Source organism: Cryptomeria japonica, chromosome 10 (assembly GCF_030272615.1).
Source record: "Cryptomeria japonica chromosome 10, Sugi_1.0, whole genome shotgun sequence".
NCBI lineage: Eukaryota > Viridiplantae > Streptophyta > Pinopsida > Cupressales > Cupressaceae > Cryptomeria > Cryptomeria japonica.
Window position 1 is genome coordinate 923,697,278 of NC_081414.1, and position 16,498 is coordinate 923,713,775.

A 16,498-nucleotide genomic window follows, 5' to 3' on the forward strand; every position below is an offset into this window, starting at 1 on the left:
GTTTAGTGATATGAAATCTAACGACACATGATGATAGTATTTGGAGTTATGAAAGGAGGCCCTCAAGTATCAAGCATAATCCAAAAGAGGCTTGCGATAGCGTTTGAACAGTCACAAGTCACAGTGCTAAGATAGTGAATGCAGCCCTTACGGACTAAATGACTGGTTATAGTAAGACCCAGAGCAGCTAGCATAAAACTCGTTTTAAGGACAGTATTTATGCAAACCTTTGTGCATTATCATCATGATATGGAGCAGTAGCAAGATCAAAGAGTCTTCATTAAGCACGCAATGGTTGAACAACCCTCACTCAAAAAGATGCATGAGAGAGCAGTCTCAAGAAGACAAAGTATGACAGTTATAGTTATGAGATTATTGTTATTCATAAGATAAAGACACAGCTATAAATGGAATTTGTCATAGTCATCATGATCAAATAGAAAATGCACCAAATAGAGGACAGTGAATTTAGAGTTACAAAAGACAGTGCATGAGTCAAAAAACAGAAATGAGCCCATTCCCAAAGGTGATCTCAGACCTTAGGAACTTGTCTCAGTCATTTTCCGAGCAGTATCACCCTAGAGGAGAGTTACATCAATGCTCAGTCATGAGTCACAGTAAGGGCAGATGGTAGAGATGCATCATGTAGCAGCTAATTCATACCATCAAAAGGCTCACTAGGGGTCAAGAACAGTCAAGAACAGTAAGAATGGTGATCAAGGGCAGTCCCAACGATATGATGGAAAATAAAAGGGACAAGGTGGACTGTCAGAGCAAATAACAAATAGACAATAAAACACCGATTGAGGTGCAACCACAATAGCTAAAGACAATCAATATCACCACAAAGCAGCAGTCAATCATGGAATTGCAGGTCACTTTGAAAGCGTTGACAGGGTTTTTGGGTTCTTCATATAAAATCTTAATGACAGCAAGCAATCACTGAGGCAATAACGGTGACAAAAGCCTTGAGTTCTTGACTTTTTACATTGTGATTGGCAATATCTTTTTAAGGATCATATCATAGATCCTCTTCAACACCGTCATAGTAGCATTCAAAGTGAATGCAAAGGTGCATAGTACAGTATACATGAGTTTGCTTGACACAACCTTATCACACAATGAGGTTCAAAGAGGTGAAAAAAGAACAGCTACTGTTATGTCATCTGAGATAGAAGAATGCACAGTGACACATTTCATTTCAAGACAGAGTAAAGGTCCTCATGGTGGCAAAAGATAACCTAATCATCATAGCAGCAGGCATAAAAGATTATGACAGTTCATAGGGCAGTCACAAGCCTCAAGTTCAGCAGCTCATTCAAGGAGTGCTCATGCCAATATAGTCATCAAGCTTCATGAAGAGACAACTGAGAATAAGACAGGGACTGTCTATTAGCAATAACAGTCTCAGGTTGACTAAAAAATGCAGTCCTTAAGGATCAAAATACAGTCATTAGAAATGACATAGCAGTCAGAGAATAATGAAGGGCTACCAACAAAATTCAGTTCTTTCACAAATGAAGAGGACTCAACGATTGCTACAGGGGTGCCAATGATGAGAGTATTGCCATGAAGAGAGTGTGGGTGGCAATGTATGATTGAGAAGTTAGTGAAAGTGCAGTTCAAATATAAGGAAGATAACCACAGTCAACAAGAGCATTCCTTGGTGTTAAAGTATTGTCAAAAGACAATACATTCATTGCAGAGGTATAAAGACATGATCGACACCAGGGTAGACATCAGAGTTACAGTCCTAAAGCCTCTTAAACAACAGTGATGGGCATAAAGATACAGTCTTTTATTGCCATTCACAGTGACATCAAATAGTGCAAACAAAACAATCATATAGGACTGACAAAACAAAATATAGTTGTGCTACAGCCCATTGAAGATAATCACAGCATGAGTATAGCAGTCCTAATGCCCTAATGTCAGTAGATAGATAAACTAAGATACCCCAGTCCCAATAACAGTACGACTGTGAACTCCAAACCCTAAGGGCTCATTCATCAAAAGTCCAGCTACAAGAGAGTATTTCAGGTTGACAAAGGCCCAGAACTTGCAAAGTTACAGTGCCATTAAGTGAATAAAAACCCAACATTAGTATAGTCAAACATCCAAGATCAATCATGGTCTGAAAGTCAAGATGAAAGGCAGTGCAGGAGGGTATGAATCAGGTAACAATCACTATGTCTCAGTACCAAAAAGAAGGTATCCAGGGTATATGCATATGCCAATGATGACAGTGATAGTCGAGGGATGCTATGATCTCAGCCATAGCCACATAAACAAAAGGAAACATGGATAGTTTATTAGCATGAAAGTTGACTTCATAGGGCAGATTGAAGGAGTCTATTCAGAGGAGACAAGTGGATCTTAAGTAGTAGTGAGGTGAAGATATTTGAATTTCAGATTCAAAGTCCTTTTCAATTTAAGATTAGGCCTATTCATTGAGTTATTGAATTCCAAATTCAAACTCATCATTAATGTATCTATTTTCAAATGTCAAAATAAGTAAAGGAGGGGTCAACCATGGGACAAATCCCACCTTTTTAGGGGGATTTTGAGGCTGAATCAGCAATCTATCCCCTGATTTGAAGGCCCTAGTGGGTGAGTCATTATCCAAAGGGTAGTTTGGAAGTAAATCAACTCTAAATCTGCAGTTCCAACCCTGATTTTAGGGAGTTTTCAAGTGAGCTCGCCCAGCACATTTGAATTTCAAAATTCATAATCAGTTAGCCAGCTGAGTCAATATGTCAAAGGGAGCCAGAATTTTGAATTTCAAATTCTAGGAGCAGCAATTCAATAAAAGGCAAACTTGCAATTCATTTTCAGTGAGTTCTAGCCTTTCAATGTATGTACAGCAGAGAAAAGAGTCTTATAACTCAGATTTCTTAAGTTTGTCTCTGCTTTTCGTATGTATTCAGCTGTGTTATTTCTTATAACCTCCTATACATGAAAGTCGGAGTTATTTCTATATATTGTAATCAGAATCTTTTGAAAATCAATAAAGAGCACTGTTATTCCTACTTATCACTTGTCATTTACATTTTATTGTGCTGAGTATTCATTGTGATTTGCTTTGAATCCTTTATTATTATATGCATCAATTTAACGTATTAGCAAGTACTCCTTTGATTTGATCAGGTTATATATTGTGCCAATATTTTGTTTCAGCTGGTATAATTGTATAATTTATATCATCTTTCATACAAGCTGAAAGAGAATGACCTCTTTATGAAGTGCTTATGATCATCATAGGAACCGAAGAAGTTGTGAACATAGCTTTTTCTTGGTTGTTCAATTGAAATCAGTCATTCCAACAGCTGGATATAGAATATCTTGGTGCATCACCACTTGAGTAGAGTAGATTTCATTTACAATCATTTCTCTATCCCTTTTCTCTGCAAGAGTTAGTAATTTTAGGAAAATTCAAAGGGAACCAGCCCTTCATCTGGAGGTCTACTTCCATTATAGGGTACCCACAACCTGCAAGTAGTCCCATGTGTCACAAGTTAGCTGAGTCTAGGCTTAGCTAGGGTGCAGACCTTAGTGATAACATTAATCTTCATAACTCACCTTCATCATCAAGATTTCTTCATCCAATTCACTCCAAGGCATCTTCATTATCATTCATTAAGGTTTAAGGATAGCATCAAACTCATTCATTATTGCCTTCAAAGATCTTCAGGCTTTGGACCTCCACAAGTCGTGGATTTTGGCAACTCAAGGACAAAAGTCATCACCTCACCTCTTAGGTCGTGGATTTAAGCAACTCAAGGGCAAACATTGCAAGTGTGACCTCCACCTTGAATCGATCTTCATTTCACTTCACCTTGTTCAAGATTGTTCATCAACACTTGAGGATGATGCAACTCACTCCATCAACACCTTCAATGACTCCCAACTATGAATTTCTTGCACTCAAAGACCAATTGGAGTCATCATCATCCAAGGAAAACTAACTTGTATTCTTTTCGTACCTCACCCTTCTTCATTTACTTAGGCTTGATTGATTTTTGTCTCTTCATCTTGACTTAAGGGTGTCCTACACACTTGACTACTCATCACACCTAAGACTCACCTTGACTTGACGTAGAGTTTGCATTGTGAAGCATCACCCAATGACTACCTTGACTCTCACCTATCACTTGAGCACTTAGAGTTGAGAAGACTCCAAACTAGTCTAGAGGAAGACATGACTGCTGCTAGATTGCTTGACTTGATCACACCCTGACAACAAGGCATTGCATCCCCTCAGAAGCAAGAGGTTAAAGATACCATAATTATTGCCAAAACCAAACGACTAAGCCAAAACAACTACACTAGAAAGCGAAAAGTGGAGGCTCCCATTTGCAATGGGTCGATGTGTGAAAACGTCACAACAGAACTTAGCGTCTCAGAAGTTGATTCCAAAGTTGAAAAAGAATTGAAATCAAACCTAAGTGCCTTAGCCCTATTGTAATACCATTGAAGTGATTTTATGTGAGATTGAGCTCACATTTTGCTGGATTTTTCACACTCGAGTGGGCTTCTCCATAGTGTATAAATCTCTTATTCTTTGTCATTGTTGTTCTCTTTTAATTCTTGCGTATTCTATACAATTGAATTTGTTGAGTTCAGTCTTTTGTTCTCTAAGTTAGAAATTTCTTGTTGATATCAATAAAATATCCAACATATTTTACAAACCACTCAAAGATGCCATTAAAGAGGTTGGCGTTGCAAATATAGTGCAATTCATGATAGATGTGACATATGTGTGCAAGGTAGCGCAAAAGTTGGTTACAATTACCTATAAATATATTTTTTGGACATCTTCTTGCGAGAAACGCCATGAAAAATACATTCAAGTACATGGGCAAAATTGATTGGATCATAAATATTGTAGTTGAGGTGCAAATGTTTATCTACAATCACTACACATTGTATGCACTATTTCAGTCCCTCTCCAAGAAGGAACTTATAAAACTTGCTGAGACATGATATGCATCATACATCATTGTCTTGGAGAAGATGATTAAAATGCTAGAGCCCTTATAGTTATAACTAATGGACATGACACATGAGCGGAATTGATCGGTTGAGTATTTTTGGTTTTATGCCAAATATGTCACCTCTGTCATATCCTCAATTTTTACAATGATTGGGTGTGGAGACTATGATGTTCCAAGCCTTGGGAAGATATATAAATATATTGATAACATGCTCGACCGAGTGAAGATTATATAAAATCAAGACTGCACCATGCAATTTTATAATGAACATTTTCAACCAATTATTCAATGGAAGCGGAAGAAGCTCAACACTTCTTCGAACATGGATGCCTACACAATGAACTTGAAGTGGCCTGGTAGAGTTATTGTAAATGTTACCATTTAAAAAGGACATTGAGAAGCAACCCAAAAAGTTCTTACCATACATTGTAATTCAAAACAAAGGAGATGAAATCTGAGAGAAGACTGCCATCTTGGCGAGGCACTTCTTTGTCAACAATTGAATACATTGGATTTTAAAAAATTCATAAAAAGGACAACATGAAGTACTTATTAGATATCATATTGCACAAATAAATAAGCATGAATGACAAGGTACAGGAGACATATAGAAGCCTCAGAAATAAAATATGTTATGAGGCACAAATTTACATATACCCTATTCGATATTTTAAATAAGCTAACCACCAATTCTAGCAAGCCATCACCAAGATTCAACCATAGTTATAAATGCTGATCCTTAACCAATACTGTGAAGGCAATTTGGTGCAAAACAGCAGCACACTTTCTCCAACGGATTATAGGGAATAACGAAGCTGGTGCTCCAGCTTTGGTGATGAGTGATTTCCAAAGAAGATCGAAGATGTGAAGATGTCGGTTATTGTGTAAAGAATTTACGTCATTTTTAATATCCCTCGTTCACGTATATTGATTTCGGTCAATGTCCAGTTAATAAACGCACACACATTGTTTTATGGGTTATACTCAGAATAAAATCTAAAGGAAATGATTGCTTAGGGTTTAGAGGTTTTCAACAAAAAAACGCAATGGAAAAGATACGGTACCGACCATGCAACTACGTAATCTCTACAAAAATATGAAATAATGAAAAATGTACAAACCTTGTGACCCACAAACTTGGCTCTTCGAAGGCACTCCCGATACAGCTGCAGACAGATATCGGAAGATTATTGTAACAAATAATCATAACTATAACTGAATGAATATTACTATGCTTACATTTCTACTGTTGTTTGCGATTTCGAGCGGAAGTGCTTTTGAGATGGAGGACATGGCTATACGGCTGTGATTGAGACTCCACGCTGGGTTTACAACTCTGCCTTAAACCCTTTCAAATTATTAGCCGATAGGCTCTTATTAAGTGGGCTACGCCCACTGGGAGTGTCTCACGCTCCGGCAAAAAGTTTTACGTGAGACTCTTTTGTTACCGGAAACTATTTTCAGACTGCCAAAACTGTAAATTTTCTGGTTTCCCGTTACCGAATTTCCTTCTACCCGTCGCCGAATTTTTAGCAAAACAATAACTCAAATGAATGATATACTTGATTTGTTTTGTGGTGACATTTTCCCTAGCACATGATGGAAATCTAATCGTTTTGTACGGGATGAAATCGCTCTTGTCCTGCCATAGTTAACAGTCAGGTGCCCTTTCTCAACGCACTCTTTGTCTACACATGCACCGTTACAACGGCCTGTTTACTGGGCATTTTTGTTCACTTAAATTTTTTCTTATTTTTTATTAATTAAAAAAAAAAAGAGTTTCCTACGTTTTAGAAAGTTACTAAAAAGTAGTAACAAATAATATATAATAATATGGTTGGTATTTGTATTTTCGTTAACTAATTTTTTTTTATAGTATTTTATAATAGAGTTTTTTTAGGTACCATTTAAAATGTAATCAATATTATCATTTAATAGGTCATAGATTATGATTTTTAGAAGTATTTCACGATGAGGAAAATGTAATAGAATCCATAAAAATATCATGTTAGAAATTCATATCATTAAGTCAAATAGAAAGCTGAAGTATCACTTTTTTCTATCATATCACTTCATTCTCAAGTCTCTTCATATTGATGTTAATTATAGTGCCCAATATAGTTTGTCTTTTTGATAATATGGAAGAAGTTATTAAATCATTGAAAATTATGTTTTAATGTTTATTTTAATTTAAATAAAAATATTTGATAAATAAGTGGTTTTATATTTTTTTGTATTTTAATATATTGAAAAATTAGTTAATTTAATTAAGTTGTGTCTTTTGAGTTCAACAAAATGATCAAAATGTTCTACATGCTTAAACGTTTGTTGTTTAAATATAATAAATTATAAACCCATCATCATTTAGCAAGTGTCTTTAGCCCCCTCATGTCCCCAAATGTGTAAGCATGCTCCTAGCACATGTGTATCCTCTATATTTCTTATACTTTTATTTCTTGCACATTCTCTAGTGTTTCAAATTGTTCAAATATAAATGGGAAGTGGAAAGATAATATTTTATTTATTTAGAAGATCAAAGATGTATACGGTTTGTTAGAAAAGATAATCAATTAATAAGAATTATTTTTTTAAATACTTTTATACTAAATAATGAAGTAATTATTTAAAGTAATTTTAATTTTTTTCAATTTTAAGTTTAGAAAATAAATTTGTTAATAATAAATTATTCATAATTAGGAATTTTTTCAATCAATTAGTAAGAGTTCTTTTTTAAAAAGGTTTTTATACTTTATAGTAAATTATTCATAATTAAGATTTTTTTTCCAATCAATTAGTAAGAATTCTTCTTTTTAATATTTTTATACAACAGTAATAAAGTAATTGAATGGAATTTTTAATTACAATAATAATAAATTATTAAATAATTTTTAAATAATTTTTTTAATAATAATCAATAATAAATTATTGATTAGACTATTTAAAATTAAAATTGGTGAAATATTATCTATAATTTTTGTATGGTCTGGTAACAAGAAATTGAATGGAAAACACTCATGAGCTAATGAACAATGCTTAACAAGGATCAATCTCTTCTCACGCCTCACAACTTTTTAATCCCATCAAATTTCATTTCCTTTCCTTTCATTTCTTCCAAATCATTGAAACGCAAAAACATTATTTATCAAAATGCAAAGACATTCTTCATAAATTACAAAGACTTAAGAGGAAGGTAGCAAAGCACTTAATAGGTTTGTGAATTGTAGTTGAAAAATCAAAGCCAACAAAAACTTCAAAAGATGTAACTGGTATTAAATCAATAGACTGTGCAATGAGAGGAATAGAGAAAACATAGGATTGAATGCCCTAAACATCTTGACCTTCAAAATGTATTGTTGAATTTTACTATTATAAATCATTACAACAAGGTAAGAGGAATTTGTAAAGAGGTATGACCTTCAAAATGTATTGTTAAATTTTACTATTATAAATCATTACAACAAGGTAAGAGGAATTTGTGAAGAGATATGTACAAATTAACATTAATTATTGAATATTAATTAATGTCCAAGGGCATTCTACAATGGCAAAACGAGGTGGAGTGGAATGGAGTGAGCATGTTAATGTTAACTTTTACCCTTTATCTTAAATTTGACAACTATTCACATGTTAAAATATTAATATTAATTGTAAACTTAATATTTTTAAAATAAACACCATATAAAACAAAATATACCCTCATCAAAATTATAAGTTTTAGATAGATATATAAATACAAAATAAAAACAAAAATATTTAAAAGAATATCTACCATTTCATAATTTCAATATCCGTAAAATAAAAAGAAAGGATATTTAAAAGAATATCTAGCATTTCATAATTACAATATATATATATATATATATATATATATATATATATATATATATATATATATATATATATATATATATATATATATATATATATATATATATAATTTTAATATTTTTTTGAATAATGATAAGAATTTTAAATTTTAAATATAAAAAATTAGATGTCAATTATCTAATAAAAAATTGTATTGGGGAAAAAATAAACAATGTAGATACAATACAGTTTAATTGCTCTTATATGTAGTAAATATAATTTAAAGTAAAATAAAAAAAAGAAAGTAAAGAAAATAGTTCCAATTGATATCTCTCGACATTTCTTTAGATAGATCTATTACAAATATCTATGCTAGTTGTATGCGGGAAAAGCGGTTCAATGAAACTCAATATGTGAAAATATTCAAAGGACTTGCCCACACACCCATGGGACTCTTGGTGCAAGTTATGGAGTCATGAGGAATGACTCAACTTCCCAAGGTAGGTTCCATGGTTCCCTATCTCACAAGGTCCCTCAAGCCAATGCCTTTGCTCTCAGATCACTGAGCAAAGTGACTTAGGGATGACGAATGCAAGAACGAGGGATGCTTTAGATTAAGTTTTAACATGAAATGCATCCTATTTATGCATGATTCTATTAAATGGGTTAAACTAGATTATAAGATGACAAGATTAGTAATAATACTATCCTGTCATGATATACTAGTTATATGATTTAAGCTAATGATAATAGAAATGCTCTAAAATGCTTATTAGATTAATTCCTATTACAAAGAGATGATAGATGCATGCTAAAATTGAGTATAAGTGTGATGCTAAAAACTTGGAGATCAAAATGGAGGAATGAGAGCTCTATTTATAGGGAAAATAGGGCAATGGATGGTCAAGATTGGGGGAGTTTATCAAGGGTCAGGATTGAAAGTTATCAATCCATGTTTACAATTTCCACCAATGAAATGGTGATAATTGTCAACATAAGACTACTTGAGAGGAGAGGTAAGAAGCATTAAATGCTTGAGAAGACCTCATGGTTACCTTAGAAGGTAAGGGTTAAGGTTAGATTAGGGTTATCCAATGGATAAAGCTTTTACTTAAGGGGTAAACTCTTGTGCAAAGGTTAAAGGGATAACCATGGTCAAAGCAATGAATGCTTGATGAGACCCCTGGGTTAGAAGAGGGTTGAGTTAGGCAAAAAGTCTCCAATCATGCCACTAAGGGTTAGTTAACCATTAATGGTTTGGAATAGTTTGGGGATAAATTTGTAAGAGTCCTTCCAAATTTGGGGGTTTTCAACAAGTTAGCTTGTTGAAGGCATAAAGGCTTTAATGCCTTTTGAAGACTTTACTCCAAATTTGAGAAGTGACCTCCTCAAATTTAGGGAAAGGCAATAATTGATGGGTTTAGGTTAATTGATTAGGATTAGATAGGTTCTAGAAGAATTTAGGAAGAGGGTTAGGAGGCAAGTGGGAGATGTAGGAAAATGCAAGTGGATGAGGGATAATAGGATTCAATTAAAATAAACTGCTTTATTTCAATTTGGTTGCAAGTTGGGGATTTAAATAAATTAGATCTATTTAATTGGGACAAACTATTTAATTAAATGTAAATTTAAGAATTAAACATTTTTTCGGGATGGCGTGCGTGCGGGGGCATTTAAGCGACCGAGCTAGGGTTTCGTGGCCCTAGCTCGCGTGTAGGGTAGTTGCAGAAGCAGCGAGGAAGGGCTTTGTTGGGGGTTGGGGGAGCTCAGCGGCTGCGGGGGTGGTGCTAGGTGAGGAGGGTGTTGCGGGGGTTTTGGGGGGCGGGGCTTTAGCTGCGAGGGGGCGAGGTTGAGGCTACGCGAGGCTAGGTTGAGGTTGCGCGGGAGTGGGGTTCCAGGTTGCTGTGGCTCTCTTCCCGTGGGTTGGGGGGAGTCGGCAGGGCCTCCTTTCGGTGGTGTGGGAGGGGTGCCTTGGGCGTCGTGCCTCTTTGTGTGGCCCCTTTGGGGTGGGGGTGCTTGGCCCTCTTTCTTTTTTTTTTGGGTTGTTTTGATGTCGACACTTAGTGGTGAGGCTTCGCTGGCTGCGGCAGCTATGAATTTCCGGGCTGCGGTGGGTTCAAAACCCCCACTTCAGAGTATGAAGACTTTTAACAATAATCTCTTTTCATCTGATTCTGGGAATGGGAATGTGGGCAGTTCTCGGATTAGGAAGACTAATGGATGTCTGGAGAGATGCAGCGAGAGGCCGAAGTTGGTCATTCTGCCTGAGATGTTAGCTGAAGACATTGATTATTTTTCAAAAAACTCCCTTTATTGCAAGTTTTTGGGAATGAGGGTGTCCTTGCAGTTTTTGGAAAACTAGGCGCAGAGGACTTGGGCCCCGGAAGGGGAAATGGAGATTATGCTATTGGCGAATAACTATTTCATGGTTACTTTCAACTGCATGGAGGATCGCCATAGGGTATTTGAAGGCGGCCCATATTTTTACAACCAAGTGGGTTTGTTCATCAAACCCTGGCATGCAGGGTTTAATCCGTCGGAGGAGCTTCCAAATAGGGTTCTAGTGTGGGTTCGGCTACCACATTTTCTTGTGGAATGTTGTCGAGAGGATGTGCTACAGATGCTTGCTGCTCTGTTAGGGAGGCCAGTGGGATCTTCAACGCAAACCCTAGGGAGAAAGGTAATGACCTTCACACGCATTTGTGTTGAAATTGATCTTAGTAAACCACTGCCATATGCTATAGATATGTGTGTAGGTTCTTATTCTTGGGTTCAGCAGTTAAATTATGAGACTCTTCCATTTTGGTGTCATCTGTGTCATGAGTACGGTCATTTACAGCGTAAATGTCCTAGATATAAACCGGCGGTACGCCAATCTCAGCAGTCGGACCCAAGCCCAGATAGGGCTGAGAAAGGGAAAGTTGCCATGTCAGTCGAGGTTGAGGGCACCGATGGTTTTGTTGCAGTTAAGACAAAGAACAAGAACCGAGGTCAAAAGAGGCCCTTTCAGGAGAGATAGGGGGAGGAGTCCTTCAACAGATTCGAGGTCTTGGATGATCTTAGCCAGCAGGAAGTTAATCTGAGGTCTATCCCTCTGGATCAAGGTGCATCAGGGGGGGTACCGGAAAGTGTAATTGAGGACTCTACCCAGGCCCTGCTAGTGGTTGGAAGCCAACAGATGGAGATGGAACAGCCAGTAGGGGTCCATCTGGGACCCACTCCTGGCTTGGAGGAGCATTTGGTTGAGGGGAAGGGTTCTCCAACAACTTTGAAATTGGACTCAACTAAGGTGAAAAGTAATAAGTCCTCCGCACTCCTAGGTCTGCATCAGAAAGATATTAAGAAAAGTGCTTCAGAGAAGAGCTTGAAGGCTGGCAGAAAGAAGGACCTAGATAAGATCAAATTGATGGGGGAGAACTTGGTGGAGTCAAGGTTAGTAAAGACTTTGGATTCGCATTTTTCCAATCCCCCTAAATGATTGTGCTTTCATGGAATGTGAGGGGCTTGAACAGTGGCCCTAGACAAAAAGTTGTTCGGGATTTGATTAGGAATCATTCACCAGATGTCCTATTTTTGCAAGAAACTAAACTCTCAGTAGAGAGTATGATGGGTCTAGTGCCAAAGTTGTGGGGGAGAGGCAAATGTCAGTGTGTTGGGGCTCTTGGATCCTCTGGAGGGGTGGCATGTCTTTGGAACCCTTCAAGATTTCATCCGGTCTAGTGGGCTGCATCCAGATCTTCTTTATCTAGGGTCATCTCTAGTCTTGAGACTGAGGAACCCATTCTGTTTTCTAACATCTATGCCCCTACAGATTTTTTGGGTAAGCAAAACCTTTGGTCCTATATTTCTTGTATGCGAAGGCTAACCCCTTTTCCTCCTTGGATTATGGCAAGTGACTTCAATGCTATCCTTGAGTTGAGTGAGAAGAAAGGGGGTGTCATGCGCTTGGAACCTTCTTCAGTCTTGTTCCAGGATAGTATATTCTTGTTGCAGCTTGTTGACATTAAGCCTAGCAATGGTATGTTCACTTGGAATAATAGGAGGATGGGAGAGTATTGGATTGTAGAGAGGCTGGATCATTTCCTGGTCTCTAGTTTCTAGATTGGGGGAGGGTGGTCCACAAGTTCCGAGATTCTTGACTGGAGAGGGTCAGATCACTGGCCCATCAAGCTGGTTTCGTCTTCGGCTCAGGTTGCCTGCTCTCCCTCTTTCAAGTTCCAACTTATGTGGCTTCAGGATCCTTCCCTTCAGGTCTTTGTTGCGAAATGGTGGAGGAGGGGGAAGCCACCCTTTGGCACTGCCATGTACTCTGTTGCCAAGCAGCTACAATATGTTAAGTATCAACTTAAGCAGTGGAACCGCCAGGGCTTCGGGAATATTTTTCATGCAAAGAATGTTGCTCAATTGGTCTTGAATGGGATCACTAGCGAAATCAAAGAGCAAGGTCTGTCCGAGGAGCTGCTTAGGGATGAGGAAAGGGCTATCAAAGTGGTTGAGGAATGGGAGCTTCAAGAAGAAATATATTGGAAGCAGAGAGCTCGTATTGATTGGCTGAAGGAGGGGGATAAGAACACTGCTTTCTTCTTCAACTCTCTAAAAGCAAGAAGACATGGTAACTCTATTTCTGTTCTAGTCAACGATAGAGGTGAGCAGTGTTTATCCTTGCAGGAGATCTCTAGGGAGTCGTTACAGTTCTTTCAGGCCCAATTCAGGGAGGACCCCCTGGGGGATTCGGTGGCGGAAAATCGGGTTCTTGATTGCATTCCATCTTTGGTCATGGGGGAGATGAATGAGCAGCTTGTGTGTCCTATTTCATTAGATGAGCTGGAAAGGATAGTCTTTCACATGAGGAAAGGAAAAGCTCCTGGCCCAGATGGGTTCCCAGTGGAATTCTTTCAAGAATTCTGGGATATTATCAAATTGGATTTATTGGATGTTGTCTAGGAGTCCCAGAGGAACAAGCAGATGCTTAGGGCATTGAATGCTAATTTCATTGCTCTTATCCCTAAGTGTGAAGGGGTCGACCGGTTAGGACAGTTCTACCCTATCTCCCTCTGCAATGTGGTTTATAAGATCATCTCTAAGCTGATAGCGAATAGATTGAAGAAGTACTTGGGAAGGGTCATCTCTGAGGAGCAAAGTGGTTTTGTGGAAGGTCACCAAATTCTGGACGGTGTGGTCATTGCTACAGAGACTATTCATTCTATGGCTTCATCCAGGGAAAAAGCTATGTTTATCAAGCTGGATATGGCTAAGGCGTATGATAGAGTCTGGTGGTCCTTCCTTTAGAAGATCCTCAGGGCCTTCGGTTTTGCTGACAAGTGGGTCCAGTGGGTTATGAGTTGTGTTACGACTACTTCTTTCTCAGTGCTTATTAATGGAAACCATACTGAGTTATTTGGTGCTTCTAGGGGTCTTCACCAGGGGGACCCTCTCTCACCTTATTTATTCATTCTTGTGGCTGAGGGTTTGGGGAGGCTGATTAAGCAGAATGTGGGTTTGGGTACTATTCAGGGTTGGAGATGGGGTAATGACCTCCAGCCACAATCACATTTGCAGTTTGTGGATGACACGGCCCTAATGGGGATGGCTCGGGTCAAAGAAGCTACTAATCTGCGGAAGGCCTTGGATGTTTATCTTGAGGCCTTGGGCCAGTTAATCAATGAGGATAAATCTTCTATCATCTTCTTCAATACTCCTGCAACTATTCAAAGGAGGATTGCTCCTATACTGAGATTCCAAGTTGGTTCCTTGCCCTTGAGCTACTTGGGTATCCCTATTTCCCCTGGTAAACGTCCTAGGGAGTCTTGGCAGAGCATTTTGGATAAGTTTCACTCAAAAGTTGATCACTGGACTCACAGATGGCTATCCTTTGCCAAGAGGGTCCAACTAATTCAGTCGGTGGTTCAAGGTCTTCCGATCTATCGTTGTATGCTTCATGTGGCTCCTATGTGGTTCTTGAAGGGATTGGATTCTCTGGCTAGGCAATTCTTATGGACAGGCAATCTTTCCTCATCCAAATGGAGTCTGGTCAATTGGAACTTAGTGTGTAGCCCGAAGCAGTCGAGGGGTCTTGGATTGAGGCAGTCTATTATTTTTGGGGAAGCACTGGCTGCTAAATTGTATTAGAGGTGGTGTGTGGAACAGGATCATGGCTAGGCTAGGATTTTGGCCAACAAATATATGGTGAGGATCCCGAAGGAGGAAATCCCTAGGCATCCGCTTGAGGGAAAGGGCTCTTGGATTTGGGTCACTCTGAAGAAGGGGGTTGCTCTCATTAAGTCCGGGCTCTTTTGGATTTGTAGAAGGGGGGAAGATGTCCTTTTCTGGAATGATTCTTGGGATGGTTATCCTCCCATCCTTGACCAATTTCCTCATCTTGGGAACCTGAGCCAAAGGTTTTTAGAGGCGGGTTGGTCAAGGGTGAGTGACTTTAAGGCTGCTTATAGGTGTGGTAGGCTGGATTTGGAGCGGTGGAAGGCTCCTAATGAGTGGTCGGTGGTCGGGATGGAGGTTGAGTGTGCAGAGTTGCAGGGCATTCTGAAGAGTAGACACTGTAGCTTCCTCAAGGGAAGGGATGGGCTTGCCTAGTCTCCAAATCCTAAGGGAGTTTTTACAGTGGCTAGTGGATACTGGGAATTGTTGAACCGAGGACTGGAGGAAGGGGAGGTGACCTAGTGGAAACAGGTATGGAATAATGCTTCTTGGCCGAAGTGTAACTGCTTTGCCTGGACCTTGGCTTTGAACAAATGTCTAACCTGGGACAATATCCGCAAACGGGAATTCTTGGGGCCTTCTATCTGTGTTTTGTGTGGTAATGGAGAGGAAGATTCCTCACACTTGTTCTTCAGATGTCCCTTCTCGAACCTTATTTGGCATTATTGGTGGGGTGTGTGGAAGCATTCATGTGTCCACGCGGACTCTCTGGTGGAGTTCTGGAGCAGTTTGGACATACCTCCTATCTTGTCATCCTTCCTCCAGACTATTTGGTATATTGGGCCCATCTTCATTCTGTGGCAGATCTGGCTCGAGAGGAACAGAAGGATCTTTCGTGAGGTCAGATTGTTTGTTCAACAAGTTTGGAATAGGATTATTGCCATGATCCGGGAGACAGTGGAAGCCAAATGTGAGGTGAATTTTCCGTTGAGTAGAGATGAGGCAGACATTGTGAGTAGGTTTGGCCTACAAGAGCTGACTCCGGCCTCAACTTGTGTCAGGAGAGGTAGAAGGGCTACAAAGAAGGTTCAAAGGGTGGGAAGGTGGATACCCCCTCGGGATGGGATTATCAAGATTAATACTGATGGCTCATCTAGGGGTAACCCAGGCCCAGCTGGTGTTGGGGGTGTTGGCAGGAATAGTAGGGGGGAGGTAGTTTTCCTCTTCTCGATTCATAAAGGGAGGCACTCTAATAATTTCATGGAGGGATTTGCAATTCTCTATGCCCTTGAACGTGCTTGGGAGCAGGGTCAAAGGCATGTGATTTGTGAATCAGACTCACAAATTATCGTTAATTTGTTGAATGAGCATAAGGTTAATGGGATCCAATGGCAGTTGGCAGGGATTGTTCAGCAAATTCTCCATTAGCTCTTCAATGGAGCAGGTGTCTTTTATCCACATCCCTAGAGAATGGAATAGAGCAGCTGATTATCTGGCAAAGTGGGCCTCGGAACATGATAGTGATTGGAAAATTGAAGGTT

The 16,498-nt window shown here is 38.7% G+C and overlaps 1 protein-coding gene across 3 annotated transcripts in view; it reads right to left on the reverse strand.

Annotated features, from left to right (window-relative positions):
- LOC131038355 (uncharacterized) overlaps positions 1-6,703 on the reverse strand; it is a 50,803-nt gene extending 44,100 nt beyond the window's left edge. For all 3 annotated transcript variants that reach the window (XR_009104408.2, XM_057970754.2, XM_057970753.2), the window contains exons 1-2: positions 6,234-6,703; positions 6,116-6,160 (exon numbers count right to left, since the gene is read on the reverse strand). Coding sequence is in view for 2 of the 3 variants with exons in the window: in XM_057970754.2 (XP_057826737.1) it covers positions 6,116-6,160; positions 6,234-6,287 (99 nt within the window). In the remaining variant the exon portion in view is untranslated. The remainder of the gene's footprint in view (positions 1-6,115; positions 6,161-6,233) is intronic.
- Positions 6,704-16,498: the final 9,795 nt, after the last annotated feature.